General features: G+C 40.3%; 1 protein-coding gene across 2 annotated transcripts; it reads right to left on the bottom strand.

The window, feature by feature from the left end:
* Positions 1–1,282: 1,282 nt before the first annotated feature.
* On the bottom strand, positions 1,283–25,604 carry cpne4b (copine IVb). Of its 2 annotated transcripts, XM_079655304.1 has the most exons (17): positions 25,124–25,604; positions 23,728–23,971; positions 19,727–19,917; positions 16,596–16,775; positions 14,498–14,569; positions 14,202–14,276; positions 13,567–13,650; positions 13,387–13,476; positions 10,690–10,788; positions 8,591–8,677; positions 7,637–7,696; positions 7,407–7,540; positions 7,095–7,149; positions 6,814–6,865; positions 6,130–6,263; positions 5,480–5,716; positions 1,283–2,228 (listed from the first exon to the last, which is right to left on the bottom strand). In XM_079655304.1, exons 3-17 carry the CDS (start codon positions 19,895–19,897, stop codon positions 2,097–2,099), a joined length of 1,662 nt encoding a protein of 553 aa, XP_079511430.1. In that variant the 5' UTR covers positions 19,898–19,917; positions 23,728–23,971; positions 25,124–25,604; the 3' UTR covers positions 1,283–2,096. The 2 variants fall into 2 exon arrangements, with proteins under 2 accessions (XP_079511430.1, XP_079511431.1); XM_079655305.1 differs by lacking the exon at positions 10,690–10,788 and having other exon boundaries at positions 23,728–25,604.
* Positions 25,605–25,609: the final 5 nt, after the last annotated feature.

Genomic DNA, 25,609 nt, shown 5'->3' on the forward strand with positions numbered 1-25,609 from the left:
CCAACAGGAACTAAAACAATTAGTTAATTCTTGACCTTGGAAACAAAGTTGACACAGCAGTTTCACCTTGAGGTCATTTCACATAGAAGTTCTGGAGCTATGAATGCAGAAACAATAATAAAGAAACTATGTTGAAAAAAGCGAAATAAATGTTGTTGTTATTTCTTATCAAATAAAACATGTACTATTAATTTGGGGCACCTATATAGTGGTCTACTGAATTACAGTATAATACTGTACTGTACTGTTTTTTGAAAATCATTGTCACTTCTTTTGCACCCATGTCCCAGTTAATTTAATACATATGTACAGTATGGCTTTAGATAATAATAGGTGCTGTAAAAGGCAAGAACATAAAAGTACAGAAGGTGCAATTTGCCTTTATACAACTAATCGTCTCTGTAAGTATTTTGATATTTGTCTCTGAAACAGATATCCGGAGGCTCGTGTGGTGAATACTGATCTGACTGTCAGATACCGAGGCACGTATGGAGTACACTCTCAGAAAAGCCTAACTTTGGTTTTCCCTAATTAACTAAATGTAGGTCTGTGGGATCATTTATTCTTGCATTTTAATGTCTGCCTGGGAGATTTAGAGAGACTGAAAGAGAGATGTCAAGGTGTCATGACCCAGAACTCTATTAGAGACACTGCCACAAACACTTAATTTAAACAGACACGCACACACACGCACGCACGCACACACACACACACACACACACACACACACACACACACACACACACACACACACACACACACACACACACACACACACACACACACACACACCCACGCACACACACACACACACACACACACACACACACACACACACACACACACACACACACACACACACACACACACACACACACACACACACACACACACACATATAACAGTGTTGACTCACAGACATGTGTGATATCTAACACATAGATCTGCTTCTACAAATAGTATGTATATTCAGTGCAAACATGCAGAGAAATAGGAGCTTACATGAAAAATAATTAAATGGACTAAAGTATATTTGTATTATTCTATATTATATCCCCAACCTGGATACCTGAATACATTTAGCTTTTTCTCAGGAGGAATACACGTAACCTTAAATTGATTATAATCACTGCATACTCATATTTTAATCTAAATATAAAGTTGAATGTGTTTCCAAATTGTCCCAAAAGGGGAAGTCCCAATTTGGCATCAATTTGAACAATGTTCCCCCAACATGTTTAATACAATTATAAATGTACACAAACATCAGATCACACAAGAGTGAGAAACCAACTTGTCTTTATTATAATCAACATGCAGAATACAGAAAAGCTCACAGATGAGAGTCTACCACACACGCTTTGCTATCTTCCCAAAGCTCTTTACAATGTAAGAAGGTTATTAAGAAATTATTACAATTATTCATTTGTTCATTTCCATTTAGCAAAATCTCAAACAAATCTGTAGAAAAGAACCCAAAACACCCAAGACAACCCTGAATGTCACACAAATGACATAGATACTTTATTTCATAACTAGCAAGTGGGACTGGAGATTGGATATTAGCAGGAACTGAATTATTCATGCTTTTATGCGGTACACTAACAGGGACTCTACCACTCCCATAAATAACATTTGCATTGCTAATTTCAAGCATTTAGGGCTATGCAGTCACATATTTTGGCTTTGCCCATCTTTTGGGTTATGTACTTGCTAGTTATCTAAATAAGGTAGAAGTGTCATTTCTTTGGGTGGGTTATGGTCTGAATCTGCATGCAGGTTCAGAAGACTGCTCTTATTTCTATAAACATCTTGTAGATATACAATAGGTAATAATAATCTCCAAGGTGATGCCATTATGGCCAAACATGCAATAGTCACCAATGGAGTGGTTCAAATTGTTTCACCAGAACGAGCTAATTCTCTGAGCTAGACTAATGTATTTAGGTAATATGGTTATGTGTACATGTTTGTTGGTGTGTATGTGTGCTTGTGCTTTTACATGGGTACATTTGTATTATACAGTACGTAAATGTATATGTATATATGACATATGTGTTTGTGCATTTGAGAGTGTGTTTGCATGTAGTCCATTGTCAGGGGCTGAAGGTTCTTGTGGACTCATAGTCAGACATACACTTGGGTGTGATGCCTTTAGCGTTGTAGTAATCCACCACCTGGTTAGGGACTTCTGCCAAAACACTCTTAGCCAGTGCAGCTGGGGAGGCCTGGAAGCACAGAGAGAGGAAGAGAGAGGAAGAGAGAGGAAGAGAGAGGACGAGAGAGGAAGAGAGAGGAAGAGAGAGGAAGAGAGAGGAAGAGAGACGTCACTACAACACGCATCACTTAGCCATGCATGATTCCAGGATGCTAAGATTTACAGTTGAGCCAGATGCTGTCAAAGGTGTGAATGAGTGAGACTGATGCGATCGGACAGGCTCATTTGACAACCTCAAAACATCCCTGCTTTCACCTTTTTGACCTACCATAGCTTGGTGTCTATGTGCTCACAAAATGGCACTTGAAAAAACACATTGGAAAATAATTTAAAAAAGCAATAACATTTACAGGGAAAAGTAAAGGACCATGAATATTAAACGTAGGTGCAGTAAAGTGCTGTATGAGTCAATAATGGTAATTAGTGCCATTTATTTTCCTACTTTGCTATTATTTGACTCAGAAAATGTTTCTGATACTCTTAAGGGGCAAGACACCCTATGAAAGTATTCATGATATGCATGCTGTGAAGTGTTTATTATTATTCATTGTATTCTGATCTATTGTTTTCTCCAGACTCATTGTATGGAAGTAGGCTTGGAAGGTAATGGAGGCAATCATTTCTGTACATTTATATATCTGTATCTTATGCATTCCATATATGGACCATATATGATTTATTTTTACATGTGCATGCACAAAATAACCATGTTGAAATCAATATGATAATACAGAGAATGCATTCAAGTAAAAGAAAGCAGATTTGTGTCAGTTCTCGAAGGACTTGAATCGGGGAAATACTGTTACTTTTGAATGTACAGCAAAAGTACAACAGATATGAATAACACTGAAGACTGTACCTATGATCAGCAAAGAGAAAAAGACAAACATATTTCTTTGTACATGAAGCCACTCGTCTGCATGAACACACACACATGCTCCCGCGCCACACACACACACACACACACTTCCGAACCCCTCAAAGTCAGAGAGTCTGTCGTACTCCGTCTCACATAATTCCCAGAGACAATGCACCATCAAAGAGCACCCACCCCAACTCCCCTCCCTCCTCTCATTTCCACCCTTCCTCCCTCTCTCTCTCCTCGGCTCCTATCTACCTGTTATCCCACACTCTGCCTGTCTCACAGAAGCTCCGTCCTGCTAATCCCTTCTGAAAAGAAACGACAGAGCAGAAAATCACCTCTCCACCTCTGTCACACACTCCCTCGCTCCCTTTTGTCTTTAGCTCCGGTCTCCTGTTGACCCCCCTCCAGCACCACCACCAGCACTCTCTCCCACCAGCATCCACCTCTGTTCATTCAGATGTATTCCCCACCTCCCCTCTCTGACTGTTTTTCTTATATGCTTCTTCTCCTTCTCCCCGCTCTCTTTCTGTTAAGCTGGAATGTAATTAGTTGATTCCTCAACCTGTCACAGAACAAACTCACCATAACCGACCCGGCAAAATAGACGCTGTCAAAGTCAGGCAAAATGAATGCCACCAGATAGGAAGACACGCGCACACACACAGTGCGCACACAGTTTATGTGTTTTGACACAAGCCAAGCATATTACGCCCACACACTCACGCTTGCTACCCTCTAAATACAGTACTTCTTGACACCCACACAACTAATTTACACCCACACAGACACACAGCCACACAAACTGCCACCGCTAAAGAAGAACTTTCTATACGCTGTCTCTCAGTCTGTCCTTGACTTATAGCACCGCTTGCTATTGAACTGACTTCTTTTTTAAAGAAACGACAAAGAAGGTTTACCCACTTTTTGATCAAACATTTCCTCATACAAATCCATTCATCCACACAGGTCTACCACTTATCAATATGTTTTGTTTGTTTATATATTTTAGAGCCATTTATTTAAAATTGTAAGCGTATTTGTTTGTTTTATGATTGTAGGCAATGGCAGATCTCACTTTCTCCATTGGGCCACAGTAGCTTATAACGATACTCATTTGTAAAAAAAAGAAGAGAGGAATGATCAGTGTTGGAGAAAACAGTGTGTTGCTTGATTTATGGTTTGATAAAAGTGCTGTTGTTGTGACCTTATAAAAAGTCACCAGCATGCCATTTCTGGTCAAATGTCAGCTATTTGTTTCTGTGAGAAGCAAATCTGTCATGGTCAAATAGGACTGACAGTTGGCCACAGCTGTGAAATGTAGACTGTAAAGTGAACTCAAACACAAAGCTATGTTATTTTGTTCAACAGGATAATGTAGAAAATAAGAAGTGTCATTAAGAAAACAAACTAACTCAATGATCTCTGCTACAAGGCAACATCTATCAAAACTTTGCTAACATTAGTCAATGTTGGTCAAACTGAACCAAATAAGGCTGTATTTGAAAAACTACTGAGTGCAAATTAAACAGGGGTGTGTTCTTTGCTTATGAGTTGAACATCTCATTTGTAAGAGGAGGATTGTGTTTTTCTTTCATTGAAATGTTATATAATCCCACTTTAAAAGGATTATATTTTCCATATGTTTTATTCATCTACATGCTGCTTAAAATAGCACATTGCAGAATGAGGCGCAGTAACCTCAGTTTGTATGGCTGACTTTTTGGGCATTCATTTTAATCTGCAGTAAGAAGTCGTGTTAAAGTTCAAATGTTACTTATGATAGTAAAAACTGCTTTTGGAAGGGGGTTATGTAATTTTGCTGCGGGGGTCAGGTGTTAATTACAGGCTGCCATTGGCCTACCTTTGTTCAAAATCAGAAATGTGCTTGTATACATTTAGGAAGAAGAAAAGATGATGCAGTTTGTGGAAATTTGTTTTTGTGAACAGAGCCTCAGGTGTTGTTCTGGCAACGGTATTGAAAGATTTTAAGTAACACTTAGCCCTACTCAGAAGCTTTTTAAAAGCCTCTGGCCTTGATGTGAAATGCTATAATGTAGATATTCTTTTGTGAACTTACATTTCTTTTATCCTATAATTTTGTTATTCAGCTTGGGAAAGCTCTTAACTTTCTTAGAGCAGGAAGCCCGGTAGCAGGTAGTTACGCACAAAGGTACAAAAATAGCTGAAAAACTGCATCTAGTGCAATTTCTTTCTAGTGCAAACGCAGTCTGCTGCACTGTTAGTTAGTGCCCCATTTCTATATGCCTTGATGTTGACATCCCTGGAGGATTACTCAAATGTACTGCCTGGTTTGCATTTATCAAAGCTCTATGATTTTTCCAGAGATGCAGACTTCTATCCCTCGCCCTTCACCCCTCCTCTTAGCTGAAACCCACATGTTTGAAGTCCTTGAAGGGGACGAACTGGACAATGTCGCGGAGGACCGGCTCGCCCTTTGGTGAACGCAGGATCCCATCGTCCCCGTCCAATATCTGCATGTCTGTGAAGTCAGCGTTGCCCACGCCGACGATGATGACTGACATGGGCAGGTGGGAAGCGTGCACGATGGCCTCTCGCGTGTCCGCCATGTCGGTGATCACGCCGTCTGTCAGGATCAGCAGGATGAAGTATTCCTGGTGGGGAGAAAGTTATGAGTGGATGCAGGAGGGTGTGGGCAGGAGGAATTGATGTTCAATGACTCAAATGTTTTAAAAAGTTACTTCTTGACAGCAGCTAATTTAAATAAAATTCTATTCTAATACACAAGAGAGACATAGAGAAGCTAGAGGCATTAAGGCAGAGAGGAATTTGGGCTCTGAAATGTATGCCTGATATTAAATGAATATCAATCACTTCCTCCCTCTTTTAAAATGCATCCCTTTCCGCCCTGCTTCATTCCCTATTTCCCATCTGATGTCTCACTTTATGCCTTATCATTGTCTTTCCCTCATCCCCCCGTGTGCCAGTGCAAACACCAAAAATCACAACAACAGGAACAAAATGGCATCTTTCTTTTTTTCCAAATGTCTTTCATTCTCCCCCTCACCATGGCCTCTTTTGTGTGCATCTCTTCGGACGCAGAAGAGGCCACTTTCTGGATGATCGGAGCGATGTTGGTGGGCCCGTAGAGCTGGATCTTAGGGAGGCAATTCTGATATGCCTCAACCACACCTTGGATCCCTAAAAAACACACAAACAAACACATGTTGTTTCGCCATTTCTATCTGTCCGTGTTTCACGCTGCACCGACCTCTCAGAGTTAAAGTTCTTGTTCTTGCAAAGGTTTCTGCTAAAGTAAATCTGCGCCTGTGATTGCACTTCTAGGTGACTGGGCATTTTTCAAAAACTATTGGTCCGCATGAGCCAAAGCTAACAAACACCTTCACAGCAGGAACGCTTATGTGGGGAGAAGAGCGCAGAAGCCTATTTCACACATAAAGATTAGTGTTGTTATTTTTTGGTATCGTAGAGCCTGGAATACGTCTTGCAGCATATTGACAAATCTCCTGGCTGCATGTGTGTGTGTTTGTTAAAGTGTGTGTATTTGTATGGGTTGTGGGGAATAAACAGAGAGTGGGGATTGATATGGAAGGATAAATATGAGACTGAGAGATGAGAGACGTGGAGATGTGATATTGTAAGACTGCTTTCGATCTTGTGGTGCATTCATAAACGTTTCTGTGAGTCAAGAAGTCTGTGTTAATGAAGTGAAGTTTGCTTCGAAGCTCACCAGCACATTCAGGATTGTCCTCATCAAAGTTCACGGCGAAATCGTGTGAAACCTTCATGTGGGGGAGAGAACACAGGACTTTTTTTTTACCGGCACGTTAAAGCGAACACTCATTACAACACGTTCAGTCCAATTTACAGTTCGGCAGATGCATTCTCTTTTCATGTTGATCAAAGGCAAGCTGTGCCTTTCGAAGGAGGTATTACATCTTAATCTTGAGTTACCAGAACTCCCTCTGCTACTGCAAACACACACAAATACACACATCCCAAATGTCCTACCTTGAAGTCAGGTGGTATCAGTGCTCCAAAACCAAAAGCAGGGAACATTTTATCACTGGAGGAAGAGAAAAGCGCAGGGTTCAATGAAAACAATAGAGAAAGGTACAGAGGCCAAAGGATGGGTGCAAAACCTTGAGAGGGAAAAGCCAGTGTGTGTGTGTGTGTGTGTGTGTGTGTGTGTGTGTGTGTGTGTGTGTGTGTGTGTGTGTGTGTGTGTGTGTGTGTGTGTGTGTGTGTGTGTGTGTGTGCGTGTGTGTGTGTGTGTGTAGGTGTCAGGATTTGATAAATGAGGATTGATGGAGTAGTTCCTACCTGTCATAGTCTTGGCAGATCTCCCCGACAGCCACCAGCGCCTTGAGGTACTCGTTGGGCTGGTAGGGGTGGATGTAGTGGAGGGAGCAGCTGTTTCTGGGATCCCCATTGGATGCTGTGAAGTCTATTGCCACCTGAGACGGAAACACACACACACAGCTTGAATGAGAATGGACAGACAATGACATGCTGCTATAAATATTGGGGAGATTATATGTGACAAAACGTACTGTGAACTGAATTTGGCAGCCTCCCATGATGTACTCCAGGAAGGAATACATTTTGATGATCTGTCAAAGAGGAGTGCCGAGATTTAGACATGTCATGAATTCGAGGTAGGATACAATAAAAGCTGAATTATGTGGATGCTCGGCACACTATTAGAGCTAAAATAATTAAATGTTTAGATAACACAAAGTCACAAATAATGTTTGTATACTGTAGTACAGGAGTTAATAGTTTTACTGGTGTTCTCTGTTTTATTACTTTTAACTTTACGATCCTTGTTATGTAACTCAAGGTTGGACAAAACAGGCAATTTAAAAACAACCTTGGGCTGTGTGTTTGAAATATTTCACTGTCATGACTCATGTGGCATTAGATAACATTTTGGCTTTAACTTATCACTACGAAGTAAATGTACAAAGGAAATGGGTGTAGACTAATGACACCTTCAGTGTTAAGAGTTGTTCCCTATAAGCCTCGCTATACAAGGCCATTCAGTCTGTGTCAAGGTCGCGTTCTCCCTTTCACAATAATAGATCTTCACTGCATCATTGATTGTAGCCGTGTCACTAATGATACAAGAAGAAGATTGAAAAGCTGTCTGTTACCACATTAAACAGTAAACAACTAACCAACCAGTTAAGTTGATTGGTAATGTACGACAGAGCGGAGAAATGAGACCAACAAAGGCAGCAGAGAACAAGACTGCTCGCAAGCAAACGTGGAAAAGTCAAAAACATTTTGCAAATGTTAATAAGTGGAGAAATGCATCCAAAGAAAGACAAAATGTGTCTTTGTGAGAAACACTGAAAGTAAATAACTGTTGTTACTTGATAGGAAACCCCACACATAATCTTTAATCAACAATAACAATACTCATTATGTGTAGCCCTTGCCCTGTGAGACACCTGCAGGGAGGATAGCAGGAAGTAGAAGGATATTAAATGGTTTTACTTCACCTTACAGTGGTTGAGAATAACAACACCAGAGTTTCTGTAGTTCTTCTTCTTCATCTGGTATTTAGGGTTGATGCATTCCCATTGCAGCTGGGCAAAATCACACATTGATGTTTATGTCATGTCACAAAAAGAGGTTTCATAAAATTACATTAAGCAGCTTGCTGATCCATAATTGTATCATTACTTACAAATAGCTAATGTTTGTTAATAAATGCTAATGTGTGGACATTATTTTGGCAAAATAATAGCTTTATTTCCAAAGGATGTATGTGTTCAATATATATATTTTCAAACATGTCACATTTTGCTGTTTTTTTATTTTTATTTAGTTTTTATTGAGTCAGGCACAATGAGTTTACATTTATACTGTCAATATTTTTCCCTTTCCCCACCTCCCATCCCGGTCCTAGCTAGTAACGTAAATAAATAAATAGATAGATACATATATAGGTAAAAATAAAGTAATGTAAAAGATAATATTAAAAGAAAATTAATAGATAAGGAAATAAAGAATAATAACAATAATACATGTACTCATATACTCAAATATGTATATACACATATATATATATATATATATATATATATATATATATATATATATATATATATATATATATATATATATGTACATACCTACACATACATACATACATATATATAAAGACAGAAACAAAAACAAAACAAAAAAAAGAGACAAAGAAAAAAAAACACATACATTCGTAGTCCCCCCTTTCTTCTTAATTTAGTGTCTTGAGTTCAGCTATGTAGGCTATCATAGAGCCCCAGACAGATTCAAATAGTTTTGAGGAGCCCCTCAGGTTATATTTAATCTTCTCCAAGTTCAGGTACATCATTAGATCTTTAAGCCATAGAGATGCTTTAGGTGGTATCGAAGATTTCCATTCAAGTGGTATTCTTCTACCTGCTAAAATAGATGCAAAGGCTATACTGTCTTTAGTTTTCCTCCTCATCATTCGGTGGCCAGGTAGTACTCCAACAATGGCAGTTTCTGCACATGGTGTCAATACCACGTCCAAGGCCTCAGCAAGGTGTTTGAAAATGTTTGTCCAGTATCCTTGTAAGCGAGGACAAGACCAAAACATATGAGTCATGTTTGCTGGTGACGTGTGACATCTGTTACAGGTATCCGTGACATTTGGGTATATTTTGGAGAGTTTAGAGTTGGTGTAATAGATACGGTGGACAACTTTTAGTTGTATAAGATTGAGCCTGGCACAGGACGTACTATTGTTCACTCTCGCTAATGCGCCATCCCAGACCTCATCATCTATTGCTTGGACTAGTTCCTTTTCCCAATCTTGTTTGATTTTACCAAGAGATGTTTCTGTGAGATGGGAGACGGAATTGTAAATTCTTGAAAACAAACCTTTTTCGGTTGTTAGAGTGTCCAGAATTGAGTCAATTATTGAATCCGGAGGGATATTGGGGAAGGAAGGGTTATTTAGTTTAACCCAGTAACGGACCTGGAAGTAGTGAAATAGATGAGAGTTTGGGAGGCAACATTTGTCCGAGAGCTACCGAACACATTGTTAATGTAAAGGTCCCTTACTCTGATAAGACCTAATCTCTGCCACATAGAGAAGGCCCCATCAGTGTAAGGGGGGAGAAAGAGATGGTTGTTGCGAATGGGACTATGAATAGAGGATCCATAAAGTCCATGAGCCTTTCTAAATTGGGACCATATTCTTAGGGTGGAAACAACAATCGGGTTATTCGAATATTGAGTTGGCCGGCTGGGTAATGTAGAAGCAAAGCCAAAAGTGAGGTATTAGGACAGGATTTGGCTTCAAGCTCAAACCAACTCAATGTTGGTTCCTTAGTCCATACAATTATTTTGTGGATATTGGCTGCCCAATGTTGCTTTTTTTGATTGAGTTTTATTTGATAATTCTTAAATTGTTAATCACTCGGAGATGTTTATGACCCTAAACGTTGGATGGTTAGCCACACCTCTCATCATAAAGCCTATCACTAGCATATACAGGTGTAATCAAACTATTATCAAACAATTGTCAAACCATTGTCTATCTCAATACATCGCAGCTGTTTCAGTTCCTATCCCTGTGTGTTCTTACCTGTTTTCCCTCCAGCTCAGCTCTCGTCTCCTTAAAGGTGGTCTGAAACTCCCCAATAAAGTCGTGTTTTCCATTAGAGTCCCAATCCCAAACTGTGCACTGTAATACACACAAAAAGACACGCACCACACACGCACCACACACGCACCACACACACACACACACACACACACACACACACACACACACACACACACACACACACACACACACACACACACACACACACACACACACACACACACACACACACACACACACACACACACACACACACACACACACACACACACACACACACACACACACACACACACACACACACACACACACACACACACACACACAAACACACACACACACACACATTCAGTTAGAGCGCAGCTGTGACACTGACACCTAAACACACACACACACACACGGCATGCAGGGAAATGCCATGCTGAATGATTGATAAGGCGGTGTTGGTGGGGGGGCAATGGAGCGGTGAAATATTAATCTGAGGACGCTGAGGGGGACGTGGCTTAAGAGACCGCTTTGTGTGTGTATGTGTGTGTGTTTAGGCTGAATAGTTTGTTTCTCTCAAAGGAGCTGCCAGATAAGAAAAATGGTCTCAATCACTAGTGAAATATGCGGGTCAGCGGGCCAAGGCTCAGCACATCATAAAGAAACAAGCCTATAAATTGGGATGGTGAAAAATACACCAATATCTGGACTGTCCCGTGGAGTTTGCACAATCAATAACATTCAATTGAACTGGTCAATAGACTCCCTTGTTAACGCACAGAGAGAAAAATGCCTCAACCTTTCGCAAAGGTTTTAATGGCTGTGAATTACTCATTTGTCTGTCGAGCTCTGTGACCTTCTCCACTGAGGTCAATCCAAAAACTAGCGGTTAGAACCAATCCAGCAGCACTTGATTAAAAACAACGACCGGTGGTAATCCCCTTATTTTCTTTCTCCCACTTAAGCTGACAAGTGTCTTTCCTTGAAGTGAGTGTGTGCCATTTTTGTCTGTATGAGTGCTTGTGTGATCATTGGTGGATGTGTCTGTTTCATTTCCATGTGTGAGGGAGCCCTCGCTTTTGCAGCCCTGCTTCCACTTAAAGTTGCTGAGAGAGTAATGAAAAAATGAAGACTCTCTGTTTCACTCACTGAATACTAACTGTTGGAAGGAGAGAGAGACGGGGTATACGGAAATAGAGAGGAAACGAAAAAGGAGAAATACAAAGCGATACACAGACAGACACTGCAATGGAGGGTTATGCATTTATGCATTGATCAGTTAAGAGCCCTGTAAAAAAGAAGCACCGGTCTTAATAGAAATCTCTGCATTGCCATTTCTCACTATAGTACTGATGATTCAAACAGGTAGCCGTGGAAACCATTGCCTACGGCCTGCATGTGTGTGAGCCCTTTCTCCTGCTGTCAGGAGCCATGCAGAGTTAAGACGCCTCTGAATATTTAATGACCACGCTCATGCTTATTCATAGAAAGAATAACTCTTTAGGAGCGGATGTGAGGCCACCACTTTGGCACATATATACACAAAAGCACGCACACAGATCTATTCTGGCACATCAGGTGAGAGTTCAAAGCCCTGACCCACCCAGCCTACAGTGGGCAGTCAGACGGTGTCAGGACGTCGGGGAGAAACTGTCGCCCTAGTTTCTGCGCTGTGTCTTTTAGAACTATGTAGCCCTTGAGGGTATTTGGATAACCCGTTCAGAATGTAAAAAAATATGGTCAATCTGCAGCGGAGCCGTTGGAGAAAGAAATCACCCGGATAAGCTCTTCAGTTAGAGCAAATCACTGCACGAGAAGAAAAAAAGAAAAATGAGAGTAAGTAAAACCAGCAAATGATAAAACTCAAGAGTTGTTTCATCTTCATCTCATCTGATCATTCCAATACACTCATATTTTCTCACTGACACATCTGATACAAATCCAGGTAGTGAGCAAACGTGGTGTGAAAATGGTCGGAAAAGAACATCTCTATAAAGAAAAAAAAACGCCTTTGTTTTAATGTATATATGATAACAACGGCTCGTACAGTATCTTCGCATATTTAAGTCATCAATACAAAAATATTATGATGAATACAGACTACCGCCACCTGCTGGTGTGGACAGTTTGTTTTTCTCTAATGCAAAAGAAGATTGATGTGACAGTCGGCTGCTGGCTTTAGAGTTTGCGCTGGGTTCAAAGTGCGACTGTTCGACATGAAGCAGGGAAGGTAAAGTAAAACAGAAGACATCCACCATTTCAATGCGTTTGGGCCCTCAGAACAAGAGTTCTTTTAAAGCCATCCAGCTCTTTATATAATACAAGAAGCATCAGGAAAACATGAAGGGAAGCAAATAACCTGTACTCAATTAGGGCTTGGAGAACAAAACGTAAGGGAATGATTGAGGCTGCTTTTGAAATTGTTCACATGCTTGAATTGACTTGTATACTTGTGGGTAGGTTGCACTTTGCCGATGTTTTACAAATATCATCATTTGTATGCTGCACAGAAAAAGCACCTTGCCTCCGGGGCTGTGAGGCATCTCCCTTTAAAAGTGCACCGGGTCCTCCTGAGGGAACTTTAATAATGAAGGGAGCTTTTAGCCATGCTCAGAGTTTTGCACGCATGTTATTTATAAGGTCAAATAAAATGTGATCATTATTATGACCTGCATAAAATGGCAAACTCACCTTTAGTTCCCTATCTTGGTCACCACTGCAGAGTGTGTTTAGGGAAACTTTGAAGGATTTCCAAACTGGGCTCAGGTTGTTCATGATGGTCTGCAGTGTACAAAACACATTGCTGTTAATCACAGACCAGCATGCAGGAAATAATAAATGTAATCATTGTTTGTTTGTGCATGTAATCACCTCAGTTCTGTGTACAAGCGACTCAGTCCCGTCATCATTCATTCTAAAAATCTCCAGAAAAGGGTCTGACTTGCTGAAGAAATCCTTTAAAGGGAAAACACGCATGAAAGGCATTGCCTCAGAACTGGCTTTGATCACGATAAATCATTCATACACTCACAGAATCATTATTTTACACCGTATTTCTCCCTTTCTTTTTTGTTTCTCCTAACCATCCTTTTCCTGTCCTCTTCAATTTATCCTTCCCTCCCCTGCTTTCTTCCATCTTTCCCCTAAGGCACAACTTGTTTGGATTAGTCATCCGTAGCACTGCGCAAGTGTGTGTGTGTGTGCGCGTGTGGAGGCTGAACATTTATATAGTTATCTGTGTGTGTGGTGGAGTGGTTTAGATAGGAGAGGGTTATTGGGGAGGGGGGGTGTCCACCTATCTCCTCCGGCCTCCTGTAATAACAGATTGTACTTCTGTGTTTTGTGTGCGATTAGCTTGATCTCCAATTCCCACAGCTCTATCACCTCCTCACACACCTGCCTGATAGCGTTCCCGCCCAAAGTCTCTGAATATTAATTCATCACATATCTAAAGGAAAACAAGAGATGTTTAATCTTTCTGAAAGAACACACAGAATTGCACTAACCTTGTCGTCAAGCTTACGAGCGCTGAAGCAGAGCTCAACGTAATCGTCATTACCAGACAACTCCTCCGCTGTCACCTTTACATGGGGAGTGGAGAGAAAAAAAGGGAGAAGAAGAGGGGGGGAGGAGGAGGGAGAGAGGTAGAGGAAGGAGGTGAGAGAAAATGAGATGGAAATGAGGAACAGAGCAGATTGAACAGCAACATCATCAAATTAATTAGTGTCTGAGTGCAAGAGGTGGAATGTGTGTGATTTGATTTGTGCGTGCGTTTGTGTGTAACTGTCACTGGGAGACACACCGTTATGGACGACTTTCCAGAAGTGTTTCCCGGTTTGTAGAGAGCTCTGGTCAGTTTCCTCTGCGAGACGATCTTCAACAAACAAAGAACACAAGATAAGCTCACATGGTTTTTCTCCCAAAGGGACAACTTGACATGCAGTGTCACCCAGGTGTCACCTCACACGTCTACGTAATGCTAGCAATCGACTGCCTACCCTACACATCCAGTGGGCAGAGAGCAGCATGGTGGAGTCACCTTCTCAACACCTGTCAAATGTCCTTTTCTCAGGTGTTGTATCCCTAATTTGATCTGCCAGCTTCAAGGCTTTTTTAAGCTATAACTATTATGGGATGGCCAGGTGTTACACAAACGATGTGACCTCTCAAGTTTACATGCAGAGGTTGGTGAGATGAACTAGATGCCAACCACACGGAGAGAAGAAACAAAACAATTCACTAAAGAGCTGAAGAGGGATCGGTTCATTCTCAGTGGGATCTGCCGTCAATGCTTTAAGTGATACACAGGCGCTTGGCATTCCGGGGCTGATCACTGGGCAGTTTACATTTATATTCCTTCATTTTGCATAAAGAAAACGTGTGATCCTGCCAAGGGAAGGCAGATGGAAATGTGTTAATTGCTAAAGCTTGCATAAATCCTCTCTTATTTTTTGAGAGCAATGCATTGTATGCATGGTCCTTGTTTAATAGAGAACATATTTTGTATATGAGTAGCCATGATTGGAAGTCCTTTAATAACAATGTGTCGTGTATAATCATTTACATGCTGGCTGGGAGAATATCACTGACACAATGCATCTGTGACATGCCTTACTAACTACGGAGGAGCTGCCGCTGTACACACAGAAATCAACACAGCAATGAAACGAATGGCATTATGTTACACCAACACAATTAGAAAACTTTGGTTTCAGATAACATGCTATTACTAACTTACATTGGCTCTGGTGTTACTTTTACTGGACAGTAAATTACAGTCTGTTTTAACACTCTGGATAAGCCACACCATCTAGAACTTTTTTTGTTGGCAGCGGGTTATCCAATTTCAGTGAACCTCCCTGGATTCCACCTTCTAAATCTCCTTCTTCCACTTCAATTATCTCAGTTCTCCCAACTATCGTAAGCCCACCAGGTTTATGGTGCTGATCACATCTCTCACAATGAAGTGGAAACAAACAACAGAACTTTTGGGGATTTATTTCTGCTTTCTTTCCACTTCCTTCTTTTCTCAGCGTGACTCAGCTGGTTATTTCCTGAATCAACTTGTTAATTAGCACTACTGCAATTGCAATGTTCTTTTAAAATGCTCTTGGTTATAAAGTGAAGTAAATAAATGAAGCATATCTTTAAATATTGACTACAACTACATCATTAAGAAGGGCAGTGGTACCGTTAAGTGGGAAAATGGCAATTTGTGTTGGAACATGTGCATATCAATGCTTTGTAAACATAGTTTAGAGCACCCTCAGGGCTTTTACGTATAACTAAAGACTCAAGGACAAAGAAAGCTCAGAGTAATGCAGATAGTGACCAACCTCAAGTGGAAATATCACATTAGGATTCTATGCACGGCTAAAGACCGCCTCTCTAATCTTAAAGTTTCTCTAGCTCACCATGATTAAAGAACATATTACCTGATACAGACTTTCAAAATCCCAACAAGCTCAGTTAGCTTTACAACGGATTACACACTCTGTGATTCTTACCGTCAAAGCATGCGGGCTGCATTCAAACATGTATGGGTCTGACACAGACTCCCATGCTCTACACTGGTAAACATAACACTTACTGTGAGGGTCATACATTCAATTTCCTGGGTTTAGATGCATTCACTACCGCACTTGTTCACCTATAGAAGCATGCTCTCATTCTAATTCTGCTCCTATGGTGTAATCACTCCTATCCGTGGAAAGAGGTGACCTCCGAACTTCACTCACACAAACCATTTCGTTTGAGCAGTCAAACTAACATGCTTTTTTATATTCATTTATGTAAGTCTGGCGTCTAGAATACGTCTCGTTTTTTGAATTGTGTACAAAGTAAAGAGACAATCATAGCATTGCGTAATCATGCACTTTCACATCAAAAGATGCACTGACCTGTCCTAAAGTACACTCCATCGCTCCCAGGAAGTCAGCATCTCGGAGGCCATTGTTGCCGGAGCTGATGTCATGGAGTTCAAAGCGGAGCCTCTGGACCTCCTCGAAATAGTAATCCACCAGGAAGATCTTGGAGAAAACAGGGCCGCTACTGCTGCGAATCACCTCTGTACGGTCCACCTGCAAAATAAACATGGACACATGCACAGAGACAGCAAAGTTAGTACATCCAAGTATTATTTTATATCTAAAAGAAGGCACCTTTTACTGTGGGTTTGTATTGAGTGAAAGGTCCAAGGACTGCCATAGTTAGAGTGGGTAAATACAAAATAAAGCTTATTTTAGTGATGATACAATTATAAAACCAAATTACCAAATATAATCAAATGTATTTCTGTAATGATTAGTCTGTTTCATTTGGTTTAATGTCCAAGGGAATAGGAATTAATTAATAGTTTTATAATCGTTTATTTGTTGACATATACATATATATAGGTAAACTCTCTTCACTGTTTTTTTGCCCAAGTAAATATTAAATAAGTAGCTTCTACGACAATTTGAAAGATGTCTCTTTTTAAACTACTTCCACACATGTAACGAAAAACAACTTAAACTTATTTATCTAAAAACATATATTAATATTGTCTTATACACCCTTGAGTTCTCAAAATGCTTGAGTAGCTTTATATATTTTGCCTGAAGTAAAGGCTTTCTGAAAGTGTTGTTTGATCAAACTGTGTTACAGTTTTCACTTCAGATGTAGTTTTTTGTGATGTCTTCATAGTGGAGTGAACTTTAAAGATATCTTTCAACATCAAACAAACAGCCAATGTGAATTGATTTTGAACCACAGCAGACTATTCAGCACTGCAGCAATTTTGAAAAATAGCCATTAACACATTGTTTACACTTATCAACTTCAGGGCAGGGAACATGGATTTATTTTAAATCACTTAAATGGCACAAGCTGTTTTGATGACACAAAGGAGCGACTAAAGTTGTAAAATCGATCGTTGACTGCGTGAAGCAGAAAGGAATAGAACACAAAAGTCTGGCTCAGAACTGCACACAAAACTATCCAATACTAGCAGCAATGACTGGCTCCCTTTCATTGTTGATAACCCTTTGACACACACACAAACACAAACATACGCACGCACACGTTCACACACACACGCACACACACACACACACAAACTATAAGTGAGCACAACACCAATAGGCTGGCATCTCATCAACAAATAAATAAACACACACACACACACACACACACACACACACACACACACACACACACACACACACACACACACACACACACACACACACACACACACACACACACACACACACACACACACACACACACACACACACACACACACACACACACACACACACACACACACACACACACACACACACACACACACACACACACACACACACACACACACAGGCGAGCTTACACACTCTCTTAACAATTATCCAATTAAGAGACTCGGAATCTGATAGGCATTGATAGCATTTGACCATTCCTACATTCCCACAAAAGGGGCTTATGGTAACACACACTCACAAACACTTACACACACACAAAAACACTTACACACACACAGTCTCATGCAGACACCCACACAAACACATACACTTTCCTCAGGGGCTCAAGATCAAGTGCTCAGAAAGTAGTGCAAAATTATTCTGTCTTTGGAGACTCCACAAAAAGCTGTGTGTGTGTGTGTGTGTGTGTGTGTGTGTGTGTGTGTGTGTGTGTGTGTGTGTGTGTGTGTGTGTGTGTGTGTGTGTGTGTGTGTGTGTGTGTGTGTGTGTGTGTGGTGGAGTTTAGAGCTTGTGCATGTACAGTCTGTTCAAATGTGTGATGTGTGTGATGACATGTTCTTGTTAGAGTGGGTCACTGTTTGAAGATGTGCGTGCATGCGTGGGTGTGTGTATCTACATATTTAAAAGGAAGAAAGTGGGAAATATGTCTGTCTCTCCCAGAAATAAGGGAAATAGAAAGGAAGACACATAAATATCCACTTCATTCCTCTTAATGTATCTTTTTTCTCATGCTGTGTTCAGCTAAAATACAGGTGGTACTGTCACCGGTGTCACGTCAGTGGGATTGGGAGGTTTTTTAAAGTAGGGGATTCCATCTTAAGTCCCTGAAAGACCAGGCTGGGTCTTGGAGATAAAATGAAAAGAAGAGGGACACAACAGTTTTCCAATTTCAAGTGCTAACATTCTATTGAAGATGTTGTCTTCATCTTTCTTAAACTTTGTATTGTGTGCAGTGAGCCCAATATAATTATCCATTATTCTGGGGAAAAAAGTCCCATTATTCCAAATATCAAAATGATTGGGGCTGACATTTGTTTTGGGGAGATTATATGAGCAGAAAAAATACACTGTCACACTCTCCATTTTAAAAGGACAAAATCATTTGGATAAATAAATGTAAATTGTGCAGCCATCTCTAAACGTGATTTTTTTTTTGCCTTTTGTGAATATTATAATCCATAATATATTAGAAACAAACGTAACCGGCAATTTAACTTGAGAAGGTTAGCAAGTCAATCTCAGCTCTGCATGACAGCGTGCACAGCCTTGATTAAACACACATCCCTTCAGCCAAACATGACTCCTATGATGTGCTTGAACAATTTCAAGTGTTGCCTACTAATGAATTCATAAGCAATAGGACATGGAGAGTCGATTCAGAAGCTACAGTCTGACTGCTACATCAGGTTATGGACAAATGGCCTAGGTTGTGAAAATCTGGGTTGTGAACACTTTACTGGAACTGACCCTGAATGTGTGAAGTATAAAAGCAAAAACACCTACATAACTCAAAGATAAATATGTAACGATTTAAAGGCCATAATGTTATTTGACTTCAATCAATTGTAGGGGCTCCTGTAAGAAAACATTTCAAATGGCACCTTAATTCAAAATAGAGCAACAATATGTAGTAAGAAATGCTTACACACATCATTTCGAAAATGTCTTTCACTGGATGAGCCTCACAAGCAAGGACTCTTCATCTGAAGTAACCATTATTCTTTCATTTTCTGCTAATCAGTTTTTCTTAACCAGAGACACAACTTCATCCCATCATCCCATAACTGTACCTCAAACCACTGCCCGTGGGACTGCATCTTCAGCACCACGCAAGGGTCGGGTTTGGAGAGAGCGTCGCGGTCCGAGATCCCCCGGCAGGCCATTCTCAGCTCTACTTTAGCAAGGCACGGAGAGCTGATGAAGCCCAGCGTGGCCTCTGCAGACTCGTAGATGTTACTCATGCTGAACACACAATCACACACTGTACGGAGAGAGAAAGACAGGAGAAAAAGACAGGGTTACTACTATTCAGATATATAGATAGATGGATAGATGGATAGATGGATAGATGGATAGATAGATAGATAAATAGATAAATAGGTAGATAGATAGATAGATAGATAGATAGATAGATATACTGAAATGTTGACTTTATTAAATATATTATGTCAACAAATGTCACATTACTGTATTAGGTTAGTTGAAACCAAATATATTAAGTTGAATCTAATATTTTTGAATATTATTGCTTTCAACTAACCTAATACATTTATATGAAATGGTTTGACATAATACACTTACAGTCAACATTTCAGTTTTTTCTGTGTAGATAGATAGACACATAAAAATCACGTGCACTGCAGCACATTTGAAATGTTGTTCGCTTTGACATGAGCAGATGCAGTGGCCCTGACTAAGCAGACAGCATCCGAAACTGTTCAAGGTCAGAAACTCCTGAATCATGGTCAAGGTCCCCAAATACACACAAATGTACACACAATTGTGCATTAACAAATCAATGCACACTAGCATTTGGGTGTATGTATACATTCTGTATACAGACATAATTGCATTAATGCACACGCACACACATGCAGTGAGCACTGCTGAGTATCCAGAAAAGATCGGCCATGTTTCTGCTCAGGTTTCCAGAGTGTATAGTGTTCACAGTCCGCAAATAGAATACTGTCAAGGATCCAGTCTCTGCCACAAAGATTGGTTTTTCCCATAATAATGTTCAAATTGTAAATTGTGGAGTTTAGTTTAAATCATATTTTTCAGGACTAGCTGCCAAGAAAATGGCCCATCATCACAACGAGGGCTGTAAACATCTGCGTTTTTTCATTTTTTCAAGGTGAAAGCTCTTTTACTGCACAAAAATATGTCTATTTCTCCCTATCTGACACAGGTTACAGGGGCTTTTGTGTACAGCAGTGATGGTCAATATGACACATGTGTGGCAATAATGTTTAATGTGAAACAAGGGATAACTCTCTTGATCTTAAAAGCCCTGCACATCCATCACCACCCACCCACACAGGTGTTTTCAATTATTCTGCTTAATTAGATCTGTGTGTGCAGACTCAGCTGATCGACTTCTTCCTCACTCTCTTTTTATTGCACCTGTTGGAGGGAAATAATGTGCACCTTTATATATTTTAATAATGCATGGACTCTTGTGATTTGATGTAATTTCCATCATCGCCCCAACCACCTCCAAGTTGACCGGAGATGTAATTAGTTGTAATGAAACAGCTGTGTGTGTGTGTGTGTGTGTATGTGTGTGTGTGTGTGTGTGTGTGTGTGTGTGTGTGCGTGCGTGCGTGCGTGCGTGCGTGCGTGCGTGCGTGCGTGTGTGTGTGTGTGTGCAGAATCTTTAAAAGACATTCTGGGATATATACTTATTCACTATCTTGACGCTAGAAAAGGCCAAACATAACCAAAAAACACACGAAAAGGCATCTAAAAATCTATCTGTTTCGGTGCTTACAATATTTTTGCTAGCTAAGCTGACTTATTTCTGACTGTAGCTTCATATTTAAAGGACATATATGACACTGGTATCAATCAGTACGTTACAGATCCGTTCACTTAAGGTACAGTATTAGATAGTAGACTTAAAAACGCCTTGCAACATCATCAATTATACTGTTATGACCTCCTCCATGTGGTCTTATCTCAAAGCCTACAATCTCAAAAGCAGGATACAATTGACACTGGCTATACATCTATTACTATTACATTGGAAACACATCTTACATTGCATGTATAATTCATCTCAAATGCACAGATCCATTTTCCAAGCCCATAATGTACTGGAGAACTGGGTTGAAACCATTGGTAGCCTCGAGTCCAGTTAGTCCAAACTAAAGGGTAACCACTGTGCTCTGATGTGCTAGATGGTATAAACTGAATATTAATGCAGCGGTGTAGTAGTATCATCCTTAGGGAGTGAAGCTCTAAGAACTGGGTCTGAATCTGACCTGAATGTCTCTCTCTCTCTCCCTCTGTCTTCCATAATTCATGTTCCATGTGTGTTGGCTGGTGGTGATTATTTTTAGCTAAGCTCATTGAATGGTTGTATACAGACAAACGAGCGTGGACAGAGCCACAGGGCAGGTGTGTGACATGCAGCAAACCTGTGTGTAGCTAGCGTGTATTTCATTTTTAGCCCCGTAAGAGCCCGCTGCACGATGGTGACGGAGTGTGTTTGAGTCTGTGGGCAGCAGCACATGTCGGTCTGTTACGGGTGACAGCAGATGAAACTGATAAGTGACAGACGATGAGATACTGTTAAGAGCTGTGTGCGAGATCTGCCTTTACAGTAAAGCAAAGGATCAGTTGCCAAATGTGTTGCCAGAGGTGAAACATGATTTTGATATCATTCTTCACCACAGGATCTTGCAATAGATTCTTGAAGGGAAAAAGTCCCCAAAAGTTGTTTGGTCAAGGTGTATTTTGATATGCATGCACTGTTATACCCCTCAAATGCAGAGGCAGGGAGGGTTTAGGAATGAGGAGCTATTTGGTGTTTAAATCCTGGTGTTTTCCTAGGTCTGTACACATAAACGTGTAGAATCACAAGGCATGCTTATAAACACTTGACAAGCAATATAATTGCAGAAATGTCTAAATGTAGGACCCTTGATTGAAGCAACCAGCACCAACAAAGACATGCAAATTGCAAAACGCTTTGTAGCAAAGTGGTTTGTGTACAATTCATGAATTATGCCCAAACTAAGCGTATGAGGGAGAATTGATTGCCAGGCGGTGTGAGATGTCTAAAAATCATTCCATACTGTCAGCTCGTATTCTCCACACTGTAACAATCAATCAAGGCTCAGAGCTCAATTGCCATGACCCTTGTGTGTTTGCAAACGAGTATAGATGTGTGTCCCCATTTACATGTATGTAGATTGACTGTGACAGACGTTACATTAATGAGTGAGCCAAAGGAAGGTCCATACCATTCACACACTGTAATTGCTCAGTCACATATTGATTATAAGACAAGGAGGAGTAACATCTGCATTCAGATGCAGCACATCCAACAAAAAGCTAAAGCAGTGTGTTGCTTGTTATGCATACGCTATATGGCATATTAATCATGAGAGGTGACAGCAATGTGCAAGAGAGAGAACATAGGAAAAGCAGCTGGGTGTGAGAAAAGACAGAGAGGAGTATCAGAAGTGAAGCAGTCTGGTGTTGCAAACTCACAGTGTTATTAGAGCTGATACAGAGACAGAAGCAATGAGAGTGAGGGAGACAGAGGTTGTGAGAGGGGGGATTAGAGAGATGGAGTGAGACAAAAAGCTGGAGAAAGGAAGGCGAGTGAGCCTGAATGAAGAAGAGGGGCGAGAGGAAAAGAGAGGCGGAGAATGAAACAGATCTTTCCCTCCCATAGGGCTTATCTTTTCTTGTAACGCTCTAGTAGAAATAAATTAATGCAAAGGCTTTCGAAGAGTTATGTTCTAGTATTTTCACAAATAAATAATTATTTACACTGTGTACACTCTGTGGATATAATTTAGAATATTATGCTGTTGCCAGATAGAAAGAATGATAGTTGTGTTCAAAAATAAATAAAAAATCCACTAAGTCTTACAAGCTAAAGAATAAATATGATACACCAGGCAATAAACATCTAATGTTGTCATGCCTTTTCCATTATAAGATAAAACAGTATTAATGTCCAGTGCAAATGTTTGGGAATAGCCTCTACACCCCTCATGCAGCCGGATAGACATGCACCATCCGGGCTGCTCCTATCTCCTGCAGAGAGAAAACTCACCTCAACGACCTGGAGAAAAGATCCGAGCGGAGCCGAACAACTTCACCGCCGTTCACTTGACAATCACGGATGCCTCGCCGCCTCAGGACCCATCTCCCTCTCTCTCACTCTTTGTCGATATGTTTTCCTCAGTCCCCTACACTGCAGAGCTCGGCCGGTTTGGTGCTGACAGCGTAACAGCTCTGCTTTCTAATTCCCACAGGACGAGCTCGGGGAGGATGCGCTCCGTGCGCTTGGGTTTACTCTGGGTGAGAGATGGGGAGGAGGAGGAGGACGGTGCGCCACTTAACTAGAGTTTGTAATCCTCTGGCTCCATCAGGGGCCGCAGAGAGCGCACAGTACCCGGGGACCAGCGGCCACCGAGCGCAGTACATTAGCACCATCTCGTGGCTGAAACAGGGAACTGACTTGAATAAAACTGATTTTCCGGTTCTCAGCTTCTATTGGCTGCGATATGCTTCAGTGGTTTATAATAAGCGATGACCGCACACCTGAGACCACTTTGTGCTTAATTTAAAGTTCACACTGCGCCCACCAGATTCATTGGTTCGGAATAATCCAAACAGAGTATGAGGAGATGTTGCTCCTGGAATACTCAGGATATTAAATGTGCTTGGACTATGGCTCTCTTTATTTCGAAATGTTTTTAATTTATGTTGTTGGTGTTATCTTTTATACTTTGTTGTATTTTAGTCTCCAATTGGTAGTTCATGGTTTCCTCTTTATCAGACATCTGTGAAATCTAACATGAATTGCACAAGCTGTATCAAAGGTGCTTATACAAATGCATTCAGATGTTTTTATCTGTGCTGAACTGCCCTGACTTTTACTCAAAACTAAATTAGTGTTTTTTTTGTGTAGCCTATGTTCATTTATGTTAGGCTGCATTACTTATGATTCCCCTATTTCTCTTGTGTCTTCATATTTTGTATATTGTCTAACCTGTTGTAAAATTACTGCTGCTGTAAATCTAATTTTCGAATAGTAAACTTAAAAAGTGCATCCAATATGGTATTACAGCGTTATCTCTATAATTTAGGCTTAGGCCGGGTGCCATAGACTATTAAACATAAATCAACAAATCAAAGCATTGGTTTATGAGGCAACAGTTTAAAGAGGATATTTGGTCTGAAACGGATTTGTGTTGCTCTTCTGAAAGCCCATGTTCCCTGATAATTAATTCTGATGAATCGGCAGGGACAACAAGCTTATACTATGCATCCTATTTGTCATATACGCCTGGGCTGTATACCACATACTGGTCTCATTATTTATGCATAAGTCCCAGTTTAGACAAACACAATCCAGCAGCCAAGAATGTTAATGAAGAAATAAAACATATTTACACAGGTGGAAAAAGTGCTCAGATCTTATACTTAGGTAATAGTAGAAATACCTGAGTGTAGGAAATGCTATGTTACAAGTAAAAGTCCTGCAATCAAAATGTTACTCAAGTTAAATTAGAAAAGTATTGCCATCAAAAACTCATTGTGCAGATTTGCCAATTTCAGAATAATATAATATGTTTTGGTTACAAATATTGATCCATTAAAGGGTTATGAAAGCTGGTAAAGGTGCAGCTGATTTTGTATTACTTCGTATGATGCAGTGTTGCTTGTTAATTTTACTCAAGGAGTAACTAAAGTATGATTTCAGTATTGATTATTTCACATCATTAATCCAAATCGGAAAAGTAACTAAAGGTAGTATTACATACATGTAGTGTAGTAAAGGTACAAAATGGTACCTCTGATTTGTAATGGAGTAGAAGTACAAAGTAGCAAAAAAGTACCTCAAAATTGTAATTAACTAGTACTATTATGTACTTGAGTAAATGTAGGCTACTTAGTTACTTTACACCACTGCATTTTTAGCCTATCGC

Source organism: Notothenia rossii (genome assembly GCF_949606895.1).
Source record: "Notothenia rossii genome assembly, chromosome: 10".
In the NCBI taxonomy this organism is placed as follows: domain Eukaryota; kingdom Metazoa; phylum Chordata; class Actinopteri; order Perciformes; family Nototheniidae; genus Notothenia; species Notothenia rossii.